Source organism: Pristiophorus japonicus, chromosome 9, assembly GCF_044704955.1.
Source record: "Pristiophorus japonicus isolate sPriJap1 chromosome 9, sPriJap1.hap1, whole genome shotgun sequence".
Classification (NCBI taxonomy): Eukaryota; Metazoa; Chordata; class Chondrichthyes; family Pristiophoridae; genus Pristiophorus; species Pristiophorus japonicus.
In genome coordinates this window covers 219706703-219728798 of record NC_091985.1, presented here as the reverse complement: position 1 = coordinate 219728798, position 22096 = coordinate 219706703, and the positions used below count along the sequence as shown (strand labels likewise).

Here is a 22096-nt window from a genome sequence, read left to right as displayed (position 1 = left end):
CGATAACACCTGGAGGCAAACTCAGCTCTCGGGAGATTTTAAAAGGGCACTGCACAGATACACTGTGCACAGCTCTGGTCTCCGTATCACAAAAAGGCAAGAGAGACAGTGGGGAAAGTGCAACAAAAGATTCACAAGGATGATACCGGAACCAAGAGATTATAATCAGGAAAGGCTGAACAAGCTGGGAGACGGCTGAGGGGTGACCTGATGGAGATCTTTAAGATGTTTTCACTTGTGGGGGAATCCAAAACTAGGGGTCATAAATATAAGATAGTCATTAATAAATCCAATAGGGAACTCGGGAGAAATGTCTTTACGCAGAGAGTGCTAAGAATGTGGAGGAGTTGAGGCAAGTAGCATAGATGCATAGTTTAAAGGGAAGCTAGATAAACACAAGAGGGAGAAAGGAATAAAAGGCTATGCTGATAGGGTTAGATGAAGTGGGGTGGGAGGAGGCTTGTGTGGATCATAAACACTGACATAGACCAGTTGGGCCGAATGGCCTGTTTCTGTGCTGTAAATTCTCTGTAATCTCTCCCACCTTCCATGTGTGAATAGAGCATCACGCCTGCAAACCTGTTTAAATTTGCCCTTTCCCGGGGATTTCCCCGAGCATGTGCTGGGGCCCAGTGGGCTTTCACTGCCCCGGGATATTTCCGGGTGTGTCTGCACTGCCCCTGGAATTCCCAAACATTGCCCCCTGGGTGTGGTTTCTTCCCATTGTCCCATTGCTTGTTCCCTTCCCTGTGTTCACCTCCAGCCCTTGAACCTGAATCAGGTGTAAGAAGGACACCCTCTGTATAAAGAGACAACTTGTGTTTTCTCCCACCACTCAAATCCCTCTTATTCCTCAATTCTAACCAGAGAGTATCCGCTGAGTGCTTCCCCCGCACCAATATCCTCTCTCTCTCATGTTGCAATAGTACCTTTAATCAATAAAGATATTCCCCCCATCTCTTACAGTTTCCCTATCCTTTCTAAAGACCTTATAACCTGGAATATGTAACTCTCAACCGTGACCAGCTTCCAGCCATGTCTCAGTAATGGCCACCATGTTGTACCCTCTACGCTGTGTTTGAGCCTCCAATTCACACCATTTATTTCTTGTACTCTGTCGTTAGTATATAAAACTCTATTTGGGCAAGAGACCCTAACCTGTCCCTCTGCCCTGAAGCTGTCTTTCTCTCTCCGTTTAACTTAACACCTTTCTTATTTGTCACCCATACTGCAACTGCTTCAGTTATTGTAGTATTCCCTTCACCCGGAGAATCTATATCACGGTTTGTGAGTGAACTCTGCTCTTATCCCTTTTTTATATTTAAACTATGATTTCTAGTAGTGTAAAGTCCTTTTACCTTCCTAATTACCCTTTCCGCTCGGATCTTGGTCCCAGCCTGTCCCAACGATACAGCTCCCTCCTGTCCCAGTACTGGTGCCAGTCTCATAAGAAGTAGGAGCAGGAGTCAGCCACTTGGCCCCTCGAGCCTGCTCCGCCATTCAATAAGATCATGGCTGATCTGATCCTGGCCTCAACTCCACTTCCCCACCCGCTCCTCATAACCCTTCACTCCCTTATCTTTCAAAAATCTGTCTATTTCCACCTTAAATACATTCAATGATCCAGCCTCCACAGCTCTCTGCGGCAGAGAATTCCAAAGCTTCATGACTCTCAGAGAAGGAATTCCTCCTTATTTCCCTTTTAAATGAGCGACCCCTTATTCTGAAACTATGCCCCCTAGTGCTCGATTCCCCCACGAGGGGAAACATCCTCTCTGTATCTACCCTGTCAAGCCCTCTCAGAATCTTATACGTTTTAAAAAGATCACCTCTCATTCTTCTCAACTCCAATGCATATAGGCTGAACCTGCTCAACCTTTCTTCATATGACAACCCCTTCATCTCAGGAATCAACCTCGCTAACCTTCTCTGAACTGCCTCCAAGTATATCCCTCCTTAAATAAGGAGACCAAAACTGTACGCAGTATTATCGGTGTGGTCTTACAGTTGTAGCAGGACTTCCCTACTTTTATACTCCATCCCCTTGCAATAAAGGCCAACATTCCATTTGCCTTCCTGATCACTTGCTGTACCTGGGAGTGTTGGATGGGACAGTGTAGAGGGTGCTTTACTCTGTATCTAACTCATGTTGTGCCTGGCCTGGGAATGTCTGGTGGAACCCCCGAGAGTGCTTCACTGGGCTGTTTAGAGAGAGATTTACCCTTTATCTAAATTATGCTGTACCTGCCCTGGGAGTGTTTGTTGGGACAGTGTAGAGGGAGCTTTACTCTGTACCTAACCCGTGCTGTACCTGCCCTAGGAGTGTTTGTTGGGACAGTGTAAAGGGAGCTTTACTCTGCAACTAACCCATGCTGTACCTGCCCTAGGAGTGTTTGATGGGACAGTGTAGAGGGAGCTTTACTCTGTAACTAACCCATGCTGTACCTGCCCTAGGAGTGTTTGATGGGACAGAGTAGAGGGAGCTTTACTCTGCAACTAACCCATGCTGTACCTGCCATAGGAGTGTTTGATGGGACAGTGGAGAGGGAGCTTTACTCTGTATCTAACCCACACTGTAACTGGCATCTAGGAAGGCGCTGAACACCTCGAGTTTCTTCGCCGAGAGCAAGCTGAAGCCAAGCGTTGACAGTGGAAGGAGCGCAGGGCAACCCAGGCACCCCACCCACCCATTCTTCAACCACCCTCTGCCCCATCTGTGACAGGGACTGTAGGTCCCGCATTGGACGCTTCAGTCACCTGAGAACTCATTTTTAGTGTGGAAGCAGTTCATCCTCGACTCCGAGGGACTGCCTGTGATGATGACATGATGATCTAACCCGTGCTGTACCTGCCCTTGGTCTGTTTACGGGCAATGTAGAGGGAGATTTAGTCTGTATCTAACCCGTGCTGTACCTGCCCTAGGATTGTTTAATGGGCAATATAGAGGGAGATTTACTGTGTATCTAATTTGTGCTGTCATCATCATCATCATGGGCAGTCCCTCAGAATCGAGGACGACTTGCTTCCACTCTTAGCATGGGTTCTTAGGTGGCTGTACAGTCCAATACGAGGACCACAGTCTCTGTCACAGGCGGGACAGACAGTGGTTGAGGGGAAGAGTGGGCAGGGAGCCTGGTTTGCCGCACACTCTTTCCGCTGCCTGCGCTTGGTTTCTGCATGCTCTCGGCTACGAAACTTGAGGAGCTCAGCGCCCTCCCGGATGCACTTCCTCCACTTCAGGTGGTCTTTAGCCAGGGAAACCCAGGTGTCAGTGGGGATGTCGCACTTTATCAGGGAGGCTTTGAGGGTGTCCTTGTAACCTTTCCTCTGCCCGCCATTGGTTCGTTTGCCGTGGACGAGTTCCGGGTAGAGCGCTTGCTTTGGGAATCTCGTGTCTAGCATAGAAACATAGAAAATAGGTGCAGGAGTAGGCCATTCGGCCCTTCCAGCCTGCACCGCCATTCAATGAGTTCATGGCTGAACATGCAACTTCAGTACCCCATTCCTGCCTTCTCGCCATACCCCTTGATCCCCCTAGTAGTAAGGACTTCATCTAACTCCCTTTTGAATATATTTAGTGAATTGGCCTCAACAACTTTCTGTGGTAGAGAATTCCACAGGTTCACCACTCTCTGGGTGAAGAAGTTTCTCCTCATCTCGGTCCTAAATGGCTTACCCCTTATCCTTAGACTGTGACCCCTGGTTCTGGACTTCCCCCATTGGGAACATTCTTCCTGCATCTAACCTGTCTAAACCCATCAGAATTTTAAACGTTTCTATGAGGTTCCCTCTCATTCTTCTGAACTCCAGTGAATACAAGCCCAGTTGATCCAGTCTTTCTTGATAGGTCAGTCCCACCATCCCGGGAATCAGTTTGGTGAATCTTCACTGCACTCCCTCAATAGCAAGAATGTCCTTCCTCAGGTTAGGAGACCAAAACTGTACACAATACTCCAGGTGTGGCCTCCCCAAGGCCCTGTACAACTGAAGCAACACCCCCCTGCCCCTGTACTCAAGTCCCCTCGCTATGAAGGCCAACATGCCATTTGCTTTCTTAACCGCCTGCTGTACCTGCATGCCAACCTTCAATGACTGATGTACCATGACACTCGGGTCTCGTTGCACCTCCCCTTTTCCTAATCTGTCACAATTCAGATAATAGTCTGTCTCTCTGTTTTTACCACCAAAGTGGATAACCTCACATTTATCCACATTATACTTCATCTGCCATGGATTTGCCCACTCACCTAACCTATCCAAGTTGCTCTGCAGCCTCAAAGCATCCTCCTCGCAGCTCACACTGCCACCCAACTTAGTGTCATCCGCAAATTTGGAGATACTACATTTAATCCCCTCGTCTAAATCATTAATGTACTGTGTAAACAGCTGGGGCCCCAGCACAGAACCTTGCGGTACCCCACTAGTCACTGCCTGCCATTCTGAAACGTCCCCATTTACTCCTACTCTTTTCTTCCTGTCTGACAACCAGTTCTCAATCCATGTCAGCACACTACCCCCAATCCCATGTGCTTTAACTTTGCACATTAATCTCTTGTGTGGGACCTTGTCGAAAGCCTTCTGAAAGTCCAAATATACCACATCCACGGGTTCTCCCTTGTCCACTCTACTTGAAACATCCTCAAAAAATTCCAGAAGATTTGTCAAGCATGATTTCCCTTTCACAAATCCATGCTGACTTGGACCTATCATGTCACCTCTTTCCAAATGCACTGCTATGACATCCTTAATAATTGATTCCATCATTTTACCCACTACCGATGTCAGGCTGACCGGTCTATAATTCCCTGTTTTGTCTCTCCCTCCTTTTTTAAAAAGTGGGGTTACATGCGAACTAGGTGGCCTGCCCAGCGGAGCTAATCAAGTGTGGTCAGTGCTTCGATGCTGGGGATGTTGACCTGGACGAGGACGCTAATGTTTGTGCGTCTGTCCTCCCAGGGGATTTGTAGGATCTTGGAGACATCGTTGGTGGTATATCTCCAGCCACTTGAGGTGTCTACTGTACATGGTCCACGTCTCTGAGCCATACAGGAGGGCGGGTATTACTACGACCCTGTAGACCATGAGCTTGGTGACAGTTTTGAGGGCCTGGTCTTCAAACACTCTTTTCCTCAGGCGGCCGAAGGCTGTACTGGAGGCGGTGCTGGATCTCGTCGTCAATGCCTGCTCTTGTTGATAGGAGACTCCCGAGATAAGGGACGTTGTCCAGGGCCGCGCCGTAGATCTTGATGTCTGGGGGGCAGTGCTGTGCGGCGAGGACAGGCTGGTGGAGGATCTTTGTCTTACTGATGTGCTGTACCTGCCTTGGGAATATACAGTGAGACAGCGTAGAGGGAGCTTTAACCTGTAACCCGTGCTGTACCTGCCCTGGGAGTGTTTGATGGGACAGTGTAGAGGGAGCTTTACTCTGTATGTAACCCATGCTGTTACTGACCTGAGACAGTGTAGAGGGAGCCTTACTGTGTATCTAACCTGAGCTGTAACTGGCCCGTGACTCTTTGATGGGACAAGTGAAGAGAGAGAAATTACTCTGTATCTAACACATACTTTCCCTGCCCTGGGATTGTTTGAAGGTATAGCGTAGAGGGAGCTTTACTCTGTATCGAACCCGTGCTGTACCTGGCCTGGGAGTGTTTGATGGGTTCGTGTAGAGGGAGATTTACTCTGTATCTAACCCAAGCTGTAACTGGCTCGTGACCCTGTGATGGGACAGTGAGAGAGAGAAATTACTCTGTATCTAACCTGTACTTTCCCTGCCCCTCATAATTTTATACACCTCAATGAGGTCTCCTCTCAGCCTCCTCTGTTCCAAGGAAAACAAATCCAGCCTATCCAATCTGTCCTTATAGCTAAGATTCTCCACTCCCGGCAACATCCTCGTAAATCTCCTCTGTACCCTCTCCAATGCAATCACATTCTTCCTGTAATGCGTTGACCAGAACTGCACGTAGTACTCTAACTGTGGCCTAACCAGTGTTTTATACAGCACAAGTATAAACCCCCTGCTCTTGTATTCCATGTGTCGGCTAATAAAGGTAAGCATTCCGTATTCCTACTTAACCACCTTATCCACCTGGCCTGCTACCTTCAGGGATCTGTGGACATACACTCCAAGGTCACTTTGTTCCTCTACACTTCTCAGTGCCCTACCATTTAAGGTGTATTCCCTTTCCTTGTTAGCCCTCCCCAAATACATTACCTCGCACTTCTCTGGACTAAATGCCATTTGCCACTGTTCTGCCCACTTGACCAGTTAACATAAGAACATAAGAAATATGAGGAGTAGGCCATTTGGCCCCTCGAGCCTGCTCCACCATTCAATGGTTAATCTGATCATGGACTCAGCTCCACTTCTATGCCCGCTCCCCATATCCCTTTACACCCTTATCGCTCAAAAATCTGTCTATCTCTGCCTTAAAAATATTCAATGACCCAGCCTCCACTGCTCTCTGGGGCAGAGAATTCCACAGATTTACAACCCTCAGAGAAGAAAGTTCTCCTCATCTCAGTTTTAAATGGGCGGCCCCTTATTCTGAGACTATGTCCCCTAGTTTTTGTTTCCCCGATGAGTGGAAATATCCTCTCTGTATCCACCTTGTCGAGCCCCCTCATTATCTTATGTTTCAATAAGATCACCTCTCATTCTTCTGAACTACAATGTGTATAGGCCCAACCTACTCAGCCTATCCTCATAAGTCAACCCCCTCATCTCCAGAATCAACCAATGGGAACCTTCTCTGAACAGCCTCCAATGCAAGTATATCCTTCCTTAAATATAGAAACCAAAACTCTACGCAGTACTCCAGGTGTGGCCTCACCAATACCCTGTACAGTTGTAGCAGGACCTCTCTGCTTTTGAACTCTATACCCCTTGCAATAAAGGCCAACATTCCATTTGCCTTCCTGATTACTTGCTGTACCTGCATACTAACTTTTTGTGTTTCATGCACAAGGATCCCCAGGTCTCTCCGTACTGCAGCACTTTACAATTTTTCTCCATTTAAATTATAATTTGCTTTTCTATTATTTCTGCCGAAGTGGATAACCTCACATTTTCCCACATTATACTCCATCTGCCAAATTTGTTTGACATCTTAATGAAGAAGAAAGCTGAGTACTGCAGCATCAACCGCACAGCCGATTTTAGTATCTTCTGCAAACTTCTTAATCATACCCCCTATATTCAAATCTCGATCATTAATGTATATCACAAAAAGCAAGCGACCTAGTACAAAGTCCTGCGGAACCCCACTGGAAACATCCTTCCAGTCACAAAAACACCCATAAACCATTACTCTTTGCTTCCTGCCTCTGAGCCAATTTTGGATCCAACTTGCCACTTTGTGCTGGACCCCATGGGCTTTTACTTTTGTGACCAGTCTGCCACGTGGGACCTTATCAAAAGCTTTGCTAAAATCCATATACACTACATCATACACACTGCCCCCATCGACCCTCCTGGTTACCTCCTCGAGGGAGATATACTCTGAATCTGAACCATGCTATACCTGTCCTGGGAGTGATTGATGGGACATTCAAGAAGGAGTTTTACTCTGTACCTAACTTGTACGATACCTGGCCTGGAAGTGTTTGATGGGATAGCTTAGAGGGAGCTTTACTCTGTATCTAATCCGTGCTGTACCTGTCCTGGGAGTGTTTGATGGGACAGTGTAGAGGGGTATGGAGAGAAAGCAGGAACAGGGTACAGAAGGAATGATCAGCCATGATCTTATTGAATGGTGGTGCAGGCTTGAAGGGCCGGTGGCCTACTCCTGCGCCTATTTTCTATGTTTCGATGATGGGGCAGTGTAGACGGAACTTTACACTGTATCTAACCCTTGCCGTACCTGCCCTGGGATTGTTTAAGACAGTGTAGAAGGAGATGTACTTCGTACCTAACCTGTGCTGAACCTGCCCTGGTAATGTTTGACGGGACAGTGTAGAGGGAGAAATTACATTGTATTTAAACCATGCTGTACCGGCCCAGTGACTCTTTGATGGGACAATATAGAGGGAGCTTTATTCTGTATCTAACCCATGCTGTGAAGAAGGCAGGAACTTGCATTTCTATAATGACTTTCCTGCCTTCAGGTCCTCTCAAAGTGCTTTACAATCAATGAAGTACTTTTGACACGTAGTTACTATTGTAATATAGGAAATGTGGTTCACCAGCCCTGGGTGTGTTTGATGGGACAGTGTAGAGGGGACTTTACTCTGTATCTAACCCGGGCTGTACCTGTCCTGGGTGTGTTTGATGGGACAGTGCAGAGGGGACTTTACTCTGTATCTAACCCGGGCTGTACCTGGCCTGGGAGTTTTTAAATGGAACCACATAGAGGAAGCTTTACTCTGTGTCTAATCCGTGCTGTGAAGAAGGCAGGAACCACCTTCAGGTCCTCTCAAAGTACTTTAGAAACAATGAAGTACTTTTGAAGTGTAGTTACTATTTGCAATGGAGGAAATGTGGTACACCTGCCTGGAGTGTTTGGGACAGGGAGATTTACTCGGCATCTAACCTGTGCTGTAGGGTAGTCCTGACATCAGTAGCCAATGTAACCCCACTATTTAAGAAAGGAGGAAGAGAGAAAATATGGGAACTACAGACCAGTTAGCCTGACATCAGTAGTAGGGAAAATGCTAGAATTTATTATTCAGGATATAGTAACAGGGCACTTAGGAAGTGATAATAGAATTGGGCAGAGTCAACATGGATTTATGAAAGGGAAATCTTATTTGACAAATCTGTGAGCGTTTTCTGAGGTTGTAACTGGTGGAACAGATAAAGGGGGAACCAATGGATGTGGTGTATTTGGAGTTTCAGAAGGCATTCGATAAGGTGCCACACAAGAGATTATGAAACAAAATTAGGGCTCATGGGATTGGACATGGATTTAGGATTGGTTAACGGACAGAAAACAGAAAGTAGGAAGAAACGGGTTATTTTTGGGTTGGCAGGCTTTAACTAGTGGGGTACCAGAAGGATTGGTGCTTGGGCCTCAGCTAATTACAATCTATCTCAATGTTTTGGATGACGGGACCAAATGTAATTTTTCCATGCTTGCTAATGATATAAAGCTAGGTGGGAATGTAAATTGTGAGGAGGATGCAAATAGGCTGCAAGGAGATATAGACAGGCTAAGTGAGTGGACAAGAACATGTAAAATGGAATATAATGTAGGGAAATGTGAAGTTATCCACTTTGGTAGGAAAAATAGAAAAATAATGAGAGATTGGGAAATGTTGGTGTTCAGAGGGACCTGTGTGTCACTGTAAACGAATTACTGAACGGTAACATGCAGGTACAGCAAACAATTAGGAAAGGAAATAGTATGTTGGCCTTTATTACAAGAGGATTTCAGTATGAGAAATAAAAGCAGGAGTGGGCCAATCAGTCCCTCGAGCCTGCTGCGCAATTAAATAAGTTCAGGGCTGATCTTCTACCTCAACACTTTCCTGCACTATCCCCATATCCCTTGATTCCCCGTGTCCAAAGATCTATCGATGTCGGTCTTGAAAATACTCAACAACTGAGCATCTACAGCCCTCTGGGGTAGAGAATTCCAACGATTCGCCACCAACTGAGTTAAGAAGTTTCTCCTCATCTCAGTCCTAAATGGCAGACCCCTTATTCTGAGACTGTGACCCCTGGTTCTAGATTCTCCAGCCAGAGGAAACATCCTCCCTGCATCAACCCTGTCAAGCCCTGGAAGAATTTTGTATGTTTCAATGAGATCACCTCTCATTCTTCTAAACTCTGGAGAATATAGGCCTAATCTATTCAATCGCCCCTCAGAGGACAATCCCCCCATCCCAGGTATCAGTCTGGTGAATCTTCATTGTACTCCCCCTATGCCAAGTATATCCTTCCTTAGGTAAAGAGACCTAAACTATACACAATACTCCAGGTGTGGTCTCACCAGGGCCCTATATAATTGCAATACAAGAGTAAAGATGTCTTTAAGGAGGGGAAACAGTGAGTGTTAAACTGAACCCAGCCAGAGTCAGCACCTCCAGGGAAGGGAGAGGGAGAGGAACCAGTGAGTGTCGAACTGAACCCAACCAGAGTCAGCACCTTCAGGGGAGGAGAGGGAGGGGAACCAGTGAGTGTAGAACTGAACCCAGCCAGAGTCAGCACCTTCAGGGGAGGGAGAGGGAGAGGGAGCAGTGAGTGTAGAACAGAACCCAGACAGAGTCAGCACCTTCAGGGGAGGAGAACCAGTGAGTATAGAACTGAACCCAGCCAGGGGTATGTTGGCCTTTATTACAAAAGGATTTGAGTACAAGAGTAAGGACATCTTATTGCAATTATATCGGGCCCTGTTGAGACCGCACCTGGAGTATTGTGTACAGTTTTGGTCTCCTTACCCAAGGAAGGATAAACTTGCCACAGAGGGAGTGCAATGAAGGTTCACCAGACTGATTCCTGGGATGGGGAGGTTATCCTATGAGGATTGAGCAGACTAGGCCTATATACTCTGGATTTAAGAATGAATGAGAGGCGAGAGGCAATGACAACATTCCATGAACGAATAAAAGAAAAAGAATGTGTGAGCGAGGTGTTTAAATTTGATCAAGGACACCTGCCAAATTATTAGAGACACTCCCTGTCCTTCAGGACCTGTGTCCAGGGGAGAAGCTGATGGTTTATCTGATCAGCTTTGGGTTAAATGTTGTGCTCATCGAGCTGAGCACCCTGTGCCAGCATCAAACACTCTCCAGTCGGACACAGCACGGGTTAAATACAGAGTGAACCCATCGGTCTCTTCCCGACACAGATACTGAGGGACAGGGAGTGTCCGGGAGAATTACATTTCTCACTCAATAAGGTATAAATTGATCCTGTACCTCTCCCCATTAATCCTGGGCTTCACACGGGTCGAATCCTGCTCCTGTTTCTCTTCCTGTAACAGCACTGAGCTCAACCCAGCCCATAATGAGCAGGGCTCAGGGAGGTTAGCTGCTCGGCACTGCCATGGTGTTATAAAGCAGGGCCATTCAGCCCAGCGGGTCCTCTCCTTGTCCCTTTAAAGGTGGAGAGGTGAGACATCCTGTCTCAACACACATCCCCTTGTTCATACTGAGAATCCCCGGGGAAGGGCCAGGGCCCAGAGTGTGGAACACAACCAAGGGGGAAAGGGGAGGAGCGAAGGGGAGGTAAATCAAGGAGTAGGGACTAAGGGCCACCAAGCTTCAGTTTTAGAGCCTGTAGACCTCAGGAGGGGAAGACTGAGTTCAGTAGTTTTATGATCCAGGGAGAGAATAAGAAGCAGATGGGGGGACTGGTGTGGATTCCAGCATAGTGAGGATGTAGGGGGAAGGAGATTGTGTCGGGCCATGTATTCGGGTGTCGGAGGGACAAGAGAGGAAAGGTCAGAGGAGCAATTACTGCAGCAGTGTCCATAAATAGTGAGAGAGAGAAGGTGGGGGTTAGAGTGGACCCTGGACAGTCTGTTACACTGTCTGTTTGCTGTGACCAGCTTTCCTTCTGTTAAAAATAGCCTCCTGTAGCCCAGTGACACAGACAGCCCATTAAACTCCACCAATGTCCTTTGGTCTGGTGAGGTGTACCTTTGTGAAACATGGGCTGTTGTTAAAGCTGCTGATTCTGACTCGCTCGCTGAGAAATAAGCTGCAGAACAGCCGACACCGTCAGCTTTCAGGAGACGTTTCACTTTGGAGATTGGATTGACCATTGAGTTTGACTAAATTGATAATAAAGTAACAATGCTGCTTTGCCCCGTGACAATAACAGATTAAATACAGTATTACAGGGACTCATTACCCTGGATGGTTGAAGTGGCCCATGTGATATAATACAATTTTCTGTCCTGTCAGATTTGGACATCTTGTGGATCCATCCTTTAAAAAGTTGTGGAAACTCAGTTCTCAGATAGATTCCACACAGTTTGTAACAAATGCCCAATCAGCTCATCTTATTCTCGAGACATCAAGGACCCGACACACTGCATGTGTGGGACACAAAGCTCATTTATTTTACGTTGATACGGATTAAACTCCAGCCCAGTTATAGGGTTACTAACAGCAGCATTAGCAAGCCTCAACAACCAGAATGAACATGGTTCAGTCCTGGATATGATTAACAGCAACAATAACAGCAGAATCCAACCCCTGTACTCACTTGTGAACTCGCTGGTGCCTCAGCAGGTTGGATAAATTAGTGAATCTCTTTGCACACTTGGGGCAGGTGAACGGCTCCCCAGTGTGAATTCGTTGGTGTGTCAGCAGATCCTTTGTGATTTTAAAGCACTTCTCAACATCAGAACATTTAAACGGTCTCTTTTCAGTGTGAACAAGCTGGAGTGTCCTGACTTTGGATGAATGAGTGAATCTCATCCCACACACAAAGCCTGAGAATGGCCTTTTCCCAGTGTGAACTCGTTGTGTGTCAGCAGGTTAGATGAACGAGTGAATCCTTCCCACATACAGAGTAGGTGAACGACCTCTCCCTGGTGTGCACTTGCTGGTGTTTCAATAGGTTTGACGAGTGAGCAAATGTCTTTGCAGTGAGAGCTCCTAAACAATCTCTCCGGAGTGTGAACTCGCTGGTGTGCCAGCAGGTGGTTGGATTGACAATATCCCTTCCCACACACTGCACAGGCGAACAGTCTCTTACTAGCATGAATTTGCTGGTGTTTCAGCAGGTTCGATGATTCTTTGAAAGTCTTTAGACAGTGAGAGCAACTGAATGGCCTCTCCCCGGTGTGAAGGTGTCGATGAGTTTCCAGCACACGGGTAATTGAATCTCTTCCCACAGTCCCCACATTTCTACGGTTTCTCCATGGTGCGGGTGTCCTTGTGTCTCTCCAGTTTGGATGATCAGTCGAAGCCTCGTCCACACACAGAACATGTGTACGTCCCTCCCCACTGTGAATGGTGCGATGTTTTTCAGGCTGTGTAACTGGTTAAAGCTCTTTCCACAGGAACACTCTCACTCAGGTGTGTGTGTGTCTCGGTGCTTTTCCAGTCACACTGATGTTTGAAATCTTTTCCCACAGACAGAACAGACAAACATTTCTCCTTCCACATTGAAAGGCCGATGATATTGGGTCCCTGATGAATGGAGTGAGTGTGTCAGACCGGGATGTGATGTTGGGTGTGAGTTTGCGGCCTGTAAATGCTGCTCCCCTTCTCTCACAGCCTGGAACAGCAGTTTACAAAAGCCCTGACTGTGAGTCCAGGATAGAAATTCACAACATTCTCTCCTCCTGGTTCCTGGCCCAGGGAAAGGCCGCGCATGCGCCCTGCTGCCCCCTCAGCCTCCCAAGATGGCGGCCGTCCCCCCCGGGCCTGTCACCGGGAGAAAGACCCGCAGCTGCCACCCGGGGGCCCCGCTCGGTGAAAGGCCGGAGCCGCAGGTTCTTGTTCGGGGCCTGAGACCCGCACACGGTGTGTGTTAAGGCCGAGGCCTCCCGGGATTTATTAACCCTCTCCCTCCACCCACCGAACTCTCACCCGCTGTCGCCGCTCCGCCTCTCGCAATTCGCGCATGCTCAGCTCACACTGCCCGAGTGATTGACGGAAGCTCCCGACGAATAGAAAGAGCGAGGGCGTGGCTGGAGGACCGTGCGGGCGGTTGGTCCTCCAACCAATCAGAGTGCGAGGGGCGGGCCTTGCAGCACCTAGTGGGCGGGGCTGAGCCCGGGTCTCCCTCATTGGCTGAAACTCTGCCCCATTGTTAAAGCTGATTTCTCTCACACTCCAGGAGGAAACGGGACCTTCCTGTTGTGGCTATCGGAGGGGAGCGGGTAGGTCCGAAGGCCTCCTCGTAGGACTGCTCCTGGGCACGGCCAAGGGTGCCATCAGCCGGTCCAGGCAGCGGGCGGTCGAGGGGGTCGTTCAACCTGACTGTCTGCCTCTCTTCCGCTCTTACATCCGGTCCAGGGTGTCCTTGGAGATGGAGCACGCGGTGTCCACCGGTACGCTCGCGGCCTTCCGCGAGAGGTGGGCACCGGAGGGACTGGAGTGCATCATCACGCCCGGCAACCAGATTTTAATTTGATTTTACGTTTTTAAGTTTAATTTGTTTTAATTGCCGGTGCTTTTAGTGTCCCCCTTCCCTTTTATAGGGGGCACTGGGGAAAATTGTGATTTTAGTGCCCAAAAAAAAAACCAAAAAAAGAAAAAAAAAAAAGGGGGGGGGGGAAAAAAGGGCCTTGTAAATGTCTGGAGTGTCACCCAGGTCGGGTGGCACCGTTTAATGTTTTATGTTTTGCAGGTAAACTCAAAAGAGTTTCCTGTTGTGGCTAGGAGTGCATCATCACGCCCGGCAACCAAATTTTAATTTGATTTTACGTTTTAAAGTTTAATTTGTTTTAATTGCCGGTGCTTTTAGTGTCCCCCTCCCCTTTTATAGGGGGCACTGGAAAAAAAAAATGTGATTTTAGTGCCCAAAAAAAAACCAAAAAAAGAAAAACACAAAAAAAAAACACAAAAAAGGAAAAAAAGGGCCTTGTAAATGTCTGGTGTGTCATCCAGGTCGGGTGGCACGGATTAATGTTTTATGTTTTCAGATAAACTCCAAAAAGAGTTTCCTGTTGTGGCTATAAACAGATGGAACCCTGTGAGCTGGAGCAAACATTGCAGCATTTGGTAGTGAAATGGATTCATTCAGGACAGACAGCAGGGATTATTGCAGGAAATAACACAATGCAGTGAGAAAGGAAATGCCTTGTCTTATTAACTAGTAGGTTTGAGATTTCGGTGTTAGAACCTTTAATACCTTATTAAGAAATAGAAAATGAGCAGATTCTCGGTCCTCTACCGTACCTTATATTGATCCATCAATCAGAGTAAACATGCAAATCCCGCGTGTCCACAATAACTGACACGAGGTCAGCCCGCTGGATGGAACCTCGGGTGCCCTGAGCTAGATCTCCAATGTCTCCAGTCTCAACTATCCCCTTACATCAGTCATAGAAACATAGAAAATATGTGCAGGAGTAGGCCATTCGTCCCTTCAAGCCTGCACCACCATTCAATAAGATCATGGCTGATCATTCACCTCAGTACCCCTTTCCTGCTTTCTCTCCATACCCCTTGATCCCTTTAGCTGTAAGAACCATATCCAACTCCATCTTGAATATATCTAACAAACTGGCATCAACAACTCTCTGCGGAAGAGAATTCCACAGGTTAACAATTCTCTGAGTGAAGAAGTTTCTCCTCATCTCAGTCCTAAATGGCTTACCCCTTATCCTTAGACTGTGACCCCTGGTTCTGGGCTCCCCCAACATCAGGAACATTCTTCCTGCATCTAACCTCTCCAGTCCCGTCAGAATTTTATATGTTTCTATGATATCCCCTCTCATTCTTCTAAACTCCAGTGAATACAGGCCCAGTCGATCCAGTCTCTCCTCATATGTCAGTCCTGCCATCCCGGGAATAAGTTTGGTGAAGCTTCGCTGCACTCCCTCAATAGCAAGAACGTCTTTCCTCAGATTAGGAGACCAAAACTGAACACAATATTCCAGGTAAGGCCTCACCAAGGCCCTGTACAACTGCAGTAAGACCTCCCTGCTCCTATACTCAAATCCCCTGGTTATGAAGGCCAACGTGCCATTTGCCTTCTTCACCGCCTGCTGTACCTGCATGCCAACTTTCAATGACTGATGTACCATGACACCCAGGTCTCGTTGCACCTCCCCTTTTCCTAATCTGCCACCATTCAGATAATATTCTGTCTTCCTGTTTTTACCACCAAAGTGGATAACCTCACATTTATCCACATTATACTGTATATGCCATGCATTTGCCCACTCACCTAACTTGTCCAAGTCATCCTGCAGCCTCTTAGCACCTTCCTCACAGCTCACACCGCCACCCAGTTTAGTGATATTACTCTCAATTCCTTCATCTAAATCATTGATATATATTGTAAATAGCTGGGGTCCCAGCACTGAGCCCTGCAGCACTCCACTACTCACTGCCTGCCATTCTGAAAAGGACCGGTTTATCCCGACTCTCTGCTTCCTGCCTGCCAGCCAGTTCTCTATACACGTCAATAAATTACCCCCAATATCATGTGCTTTAATTTTGCACACCAATCTCTTGTGTGGGACCTTGTCAAAAGCCTTTTGAAAGTCCAAATACACCACATCCACTGGTTCTCCCTTGTCCACTCTACTAGTTACATTCTCAAAAAATTCTAGAAGATTTGTCAAGCATGATTTCCTCTTCATAAATCCATGCTGTCTTGGACCGATCCTGTCACTGCTTTCCAAATGCGCTGCTATTTCATCTTTATCAATTGATTCCAACATTTTCCCCAGTACTGATGTCAGGCTAACCGGTTCTCTCTCCCTCCTTTCTTACATTAGCTACCCTCCAGTTTATAGGAACTGATCCAGAGTCGATAGATTGTTGGAAAATGATCACCAATGCATCCACTATTTCTAGGGCCACTTCCTGAAGTACTCTGGAATGCAGACTATCTGGCCCTGGGGATATATCGGCCTTCAATCGCATCAATTTCCCTAACACAATTTCCCGCCTAATAAGGATTTCCTTCAGTTCCTCCTTCTCGCTAGACCCTCGATCCCCTAGTATTTCCAGAACATTATGTGTCTTCCTTCATGAAGATAGAACCAAAGTATTTGTTCAATTGGTCTGCCATTTCTTTGTTACCCATTATAAATTCAACTGATTCTGACTGCAAGTGACCTACGTTTGTCTTCACTAATCTTTTTTTCTTCACATATCTATAGCAGCTTTTGCAGTCAGTGTTTATGTTCCCAGCAAGCTTCCTCTCATACTCTATTTCCCCCCTCCTAATTAAACCCTTTGTCCTCCTCTGCTGAATTCTAAATTTCTCCCAGTCCTCGGGTTTGCTGCTTCTTCTGGCTAATTTATATGCCTCTTCCTTGGATTTAACACTATCCCTAATTTCCCTTGTTAGCCACGGTTGAGCCACCTTCCCAGTTTTATTTTTACTCCAGACAGGGATGTACAATTGTTGAAGTTCATCCATGTGATCTTTAAATCTTTGCCATTGCCTATCTACTGTCAACCCTTTTAGTATCATTCGCCACTCTATTCTAGCCAATTCACATCTCATGCCATCGAAGTTACCTTTCCTTAAGTTCAGGACCCTAGTCTCTGAATGAACTGTGTCACTTTCCATCTTAATTATGAATTCTACCATATTATGGTCACTCTTCCCCAAGGGGCCTCACACAACAAGATTGCTAATTAGTCTCCCCTCACTTTTATACCCTGCAGTGATCCGTCTCTGGCACCAGTCTCTTCTTTGTCTTCTGGGTTTGGGCAGGAAGTGAGGAAAAGACAGCAGGAATTTCTCCAATCTGTGCTTTACAAGGAAACTTTCTCTGGATCCCAGCAGTTACTTTTCTTCAGAAATTTTCTCAATGTTGCTAAACTACCTGCTTACTGATAATTATGCTATTCCTTATAATTTCAAAATTAGAGGTATAAATATCACAAATTATAATCTAATCTATTCTATTACTCACTGCTTTAAGCTTATATTGTGGTTAGTAACAGACAAACCCTGTTCTTTTCCCTGATCTGATTAGAGCTTCCAACTACCCGGTTCAGTGACTGGAATGTCTTATTAGCCGTGGCGACCTGTCTGCAGTGAAGTGCCTGTTTGAGTTTCTAACTCAGGCTAAACTTCTCTTTCCCATAATACATATTATGTTAGACATTTTAAGTCAATGTGTTTTAGCCATGCAATGTTAATATCTCTAAAACCTCCAAGGGTTCATGTACACAACCTATAAAAGTGCAAGGGTAAGTTGAGAAAGTGGTTAAAAAGCACGTGATCCTAGGTAATATAAATAGGAGTGCAGAGTACAAAAGGGCAGAGATCATGTAAACCTGTACAAATCATTGGTTAGGCTGCAGTTAAAATATTGTGTCAAGTTTTGGGGATCTTACACCAGGAAGGATGTCAAGGCCATGGAGAGGGTGCAGAGAGATTCACTGAGATGATACCAGGGACAAGAGCCTTTAGTTATCAGGGAGATTGGAGAAACTGGGGCTCTTTTCATTAGAACAAAAGGGAATTGGAGATCTGATGGAAGTGTTCAGAATGTGATCAAGTAAATGAGGAAAAACTATTTCCACCAGTCGGTGAGTCAGTAACTCGAGGGCATCAAATTCAAATCATCACCAAAAGGCTCAGACTCAGGGAGGAACTATCGAGCACACTGTACAACAATGTTCGGGACACTCACTGTCCCTCCGGATCTGTGTCGGGGAGGAACTGATGGGTTCCTCTTATCTTTGGGATTTTAGTGCCAGGTATTCTGAGCACCGAGTGTCTGCCATAAACTCTCTCCCGTCAGATAAAGCACACTATCCCATCAAACACTCCCAGGACAGGTACAGCACGGGTTAGGTACGGAGTAAAGCTCCCTCTACAGTGTCCCATCAAACACTCCAGGGCAATCCATCTTGATGAGCACAAAGATTCACCTAAAGAAGTTAACACAAACCCATCAGCTTCTCCCCCAGACACAGATACTGAGGGACAGGGAGTGTCTGGGACAATGACATTTCTCAGTCAGTCAGTTATAAATTGATCCTGTACCTCTCCCCATTAATCCTGGGCTCCACAGGGGTCGAATCCTGCTCCTGTTTCCCTTCCTATTGCAGCACTGAGCTAAACCCAGCCCATAATGAGCAGGGCTCAGGGAGGTTGATTGCTAGGCACTGCAGTGATGTCATAAAGCAGCGCCATTCAGCCCAGCTGGTCCTCTCCTTGTCCCTTTAAAGGAGGAGAGCTGGGAAATCTTGTCTCAACACACATCCCCCCTGTTCATACTGAGAATCCCCAGGGAAGGGCCAGGGCTCAGAGTGTGGAACGCAACCAAGGGGGAAAGAGGAGGAGAGAAGGGGAGGTAAGTCAAGGAGTAGGGACTGAGGGACACCAAGCTTCAGTTTTAGAGCCTGTAGACCTCAGGAGAGTAAGTCTGAGCTCAGTAGTTTCAGGATCCAGGGAGAGAACAAGGAGCAGATGGGGAGACTGGTGTGGATGCCAGCACAGTAAGGATGTAAGGGGAGGGAGATTGTGTGGGGCCGTGTATTTGGGTGTAGGAGGGACAAGAGAAGAAAGGTCAGAGGAGCAATTACTGCATCAGTGTCCATAAATAGTGAGAGAGAGAGAAGGTGGGGGTTAGAGTGGACCCTGGAAAAGCACCGAGACACACACACCCGAGTGAGAGTGTTCCAGTGTACTGACTATGGAAGGAGCTTTAACCAGTTACACAGCCTGAAAAAACATCTTACCATCCACAGCGGGGAGAAACCGTACACATGTTGTGTGTATGGACAAGGCTTCAACTGACCATCCAACCTGGAGAAACACAAGGACACCTGCACCACAGAGAAACCATGGAAATGTGGAGACTGTGGGAAGAGATTCAGCTTCCCCTCCCAGCTGGAAATTCATCGACGCAGTCACACCGAGGAGAAGCCATTCACCCACTCTCGGGATTTACTTCTGCATCCAATCTAAGGATACACCGATCAGTTCACATTGGGGAGAAGTTCTTCACCAGCTCTGTGTGGGAAGGGATTCAGTCGATCATCTCACCTGCTGACACACCAACATGTTCACAAGTGTCTTCGGAGGTTTCAATAACATACGTTGTTTCTGCTTGTGTTAACAACCCCTATCACTGGGCTGGATATCTGGGCAACCAGTTTTGGTGTAAAGACACACTCTGTTGAGAGGAGTGGATATAAAGAGTGGGAGAATTGGCTGAGAGGGGTGGATATGATGATCGGGAGAGCCTGCTTAAAGGAACGGATATAAAGACATCAATAGACTGCAGATAGGTGACTGGTTGGTGAGTACTACCATTTTGTAGCCTCTACAGTAGCTAAGAAACTGTAAATTACTATAACTACTTTATTAAATTAGTAACTAAACTAGATAAAGCAATTAAGTAATAAAACTAAAATAATAAATTATTAATTAACTAATCAAATAAATAAATACGGTTCGGTAGACATGGCAGGGCAGGCAGTGTTCTGTAACAGCAGTATGTGAGAGTTTGTGGAGAGCATGGCGATCCTGAGCACCCACATCTGCTGTAAGTGTCTGTAGCTCGAGGAACTTCCATCAGAGTTGTTGTGCTGGAGTACAAGGTGCAGACAATGCGGGGCATCAGGGAAGCGGAGAATTATTTGGATACTTTGTTTCAGGAGGCAGTCACAGTAGTGTTTTAGAATTTGTCACTAGTCAGGCACAGAAGGCAGGTATGGAGATCCAGGATATAGTGAAGGAGGAGCCTCAGCCCTTGACATTGTCCAACAGGTACGAAGTACTTGCTGCCTCTATGCATGAGGAAAAGGACTGCAGGGTGGATGTGCAAACTGCCCACGGCACAGTACAATCGTCCAGGAGGCCATTCAAGTGGTGGGAGTAAAAAGGAATGTGGTAATGGTAGGCGACAGTATAGTCATGGGGATAGATACTGCTCTGTGCAGCCGTGACAGGGAGTTCCGGAGGTTGTGTGCCCGCCCAGTGCCACTGTTAAGGATATCGCCTCGCACTGGGGAAGAAGTTGAAGTGGGAGGGGGAGGATCCAGTTCTCATGGTCCACGTAGGAACCAATGACATAGGTAGAACAAGGAATGAGGTTCTGCTGAGGGTGTTGGAGGAGCTAAGATCCAAATTAAGGAGCAGAACCTGAAAGCTAATAATCTCGGGATTGTTATCCGAGCCACACGCAAATTGGCATCGGGACAAACAGATTAGAGGTTTAAATGCGTGGCTCAAAGAGAGGTGGGGGAGGGAGAGGTTTTAGTTCATGGTACACTGGCACGAGTAGTGGGGAAAGAGCGAACTGTTCCATTGGGACAGGCTCCACTTAAACCAGGCTGGGGCCAGTGTCCTGCTCAACTGAATAACTAGGGCAATAAACAGGACTTTAAACTAATGAGCGGGGTGGGGGGGGGGGGCACAATGGGAGGTTTCAGGAAAGAGTAAATTTAAAAACAGCGCAAAATATCAAGGCTCTAGAGCAGAGCAGAGTAGAGTTTTGGGTAAATATAACAGAGTGCGTCAGATAGGGACAGAGAAATTAACAAAGGTAATAAGGCATCAGTGACTAAGGTGACATCAGGGAAGAATAGAAATGAGTCAGATCTAAAGGCACTATACGAGAAGCATTCACAACAAAATAGATGAAATAATAGCATGGATAGAACTGAATAGGTTTGATCTAATAGCCATGACGGAGACATGGTTGCAAAGTGGCCAAGGTTGGGAACTAAATATTCCAGGATACTTAACTTTTAGAAGAGATAGGCAAAATGGAAAAGGAGGAGGGGTAACCCTGATAATAAAGGATGGGCTAAAGACAGCAGAGGGAAAGGATCTTAGCTCTGAAAATCAAGAAGTAGAATCAGTTTGGGTGGAGCTAAGAATCAGCACGGGCCAGAAAACATTGGTGGGAGTTGTTTATAGTGCCCCAAACAGTAGTTGTAATGTAGGGCACAGTATAAATCAGGAAATTAGAAACGCATGTAATAACGGTAATACTGTAATCATGGGGGACTTTAATCTAAATATCGACTGGGCAAATCAAATATGCAGTAATAGTGTACAGGCTGATATTCTGGAATCAACTTGGTAACAGGTTATTTTAGGTCTAGTATTGTGCAATGAGAAAAATGTAATCAATAAGATTGTAGTAAAGGGGCATTTGGGGAACAATGGCCATAATATGATAGAATTTAAATTGAGTTTGAAAGTGATTTAGTTAAATCCGAAACTAGCGTCTTAAATCTAAAAGTAAGCTATGTAGATATGAGGGCCAAGTTGGCTAAGGTAGATTGGGAAACAATGAAACATACAAAAAATGACGGACAGGTAAAGCCTGTCCCACACAATTGCCTACATTAAAATGTATAGAAAGATAGAAATCTACAGCGCAGAAGGAGGCCATTTCGGCCCATCGTGTCTGCGCCGGCCGACAAAGAGCCACACGGTCGTCGGTCAGCAGCCCTGAAGGTTACATATAAACCTATAAACAATGAACTATGATAGTAGACAAGCAATGACTAGAATTTCAAGGATTAATTTACG

At 46.4% G+C, this 22096-nt stretch overlaps 2 protein-coding genes across 2 annotated transcripts in view; both read right to left on the bottom strand.

The window, feature by feature from the left end:
* The window catches only part of LOC139273737 (gastrula zinc finger protein XlCGF71.1-like), a 45507-nt gene extending 32024 nt beyond the window's left edge, over positions 1-13483 (bottom strand). The window contains exon 1 of the mRNA XM_070890798.1: positions 12158-13483. Within this exon, the coding sequence (XP_070746899.1) occupies positions 12158-12372 (215 nt within the window). The 5' untranslated portion in view covers positions 12373-13483. The remainder of the gene's footprint in view (positions 1-12157) is intronic.
* Positions 1-13566, bottom strand: part of LOC139273730 (oocyte zinc finger protein XlCOF20-like) — a 32219-nt gene extending 18653 nt beyond the window's left edge. The window contains exon 1 of the mRNA XM_070890793.1: positions 13492-13566. The gene's annotated coding sequence lies outside the window, so the exon portion shown is untranslated. The remainder of the gene's footprint in view (positions 1-13491) is intronic.
* Positions 13567-22096: the final 8530 nt, after the last annotated feature.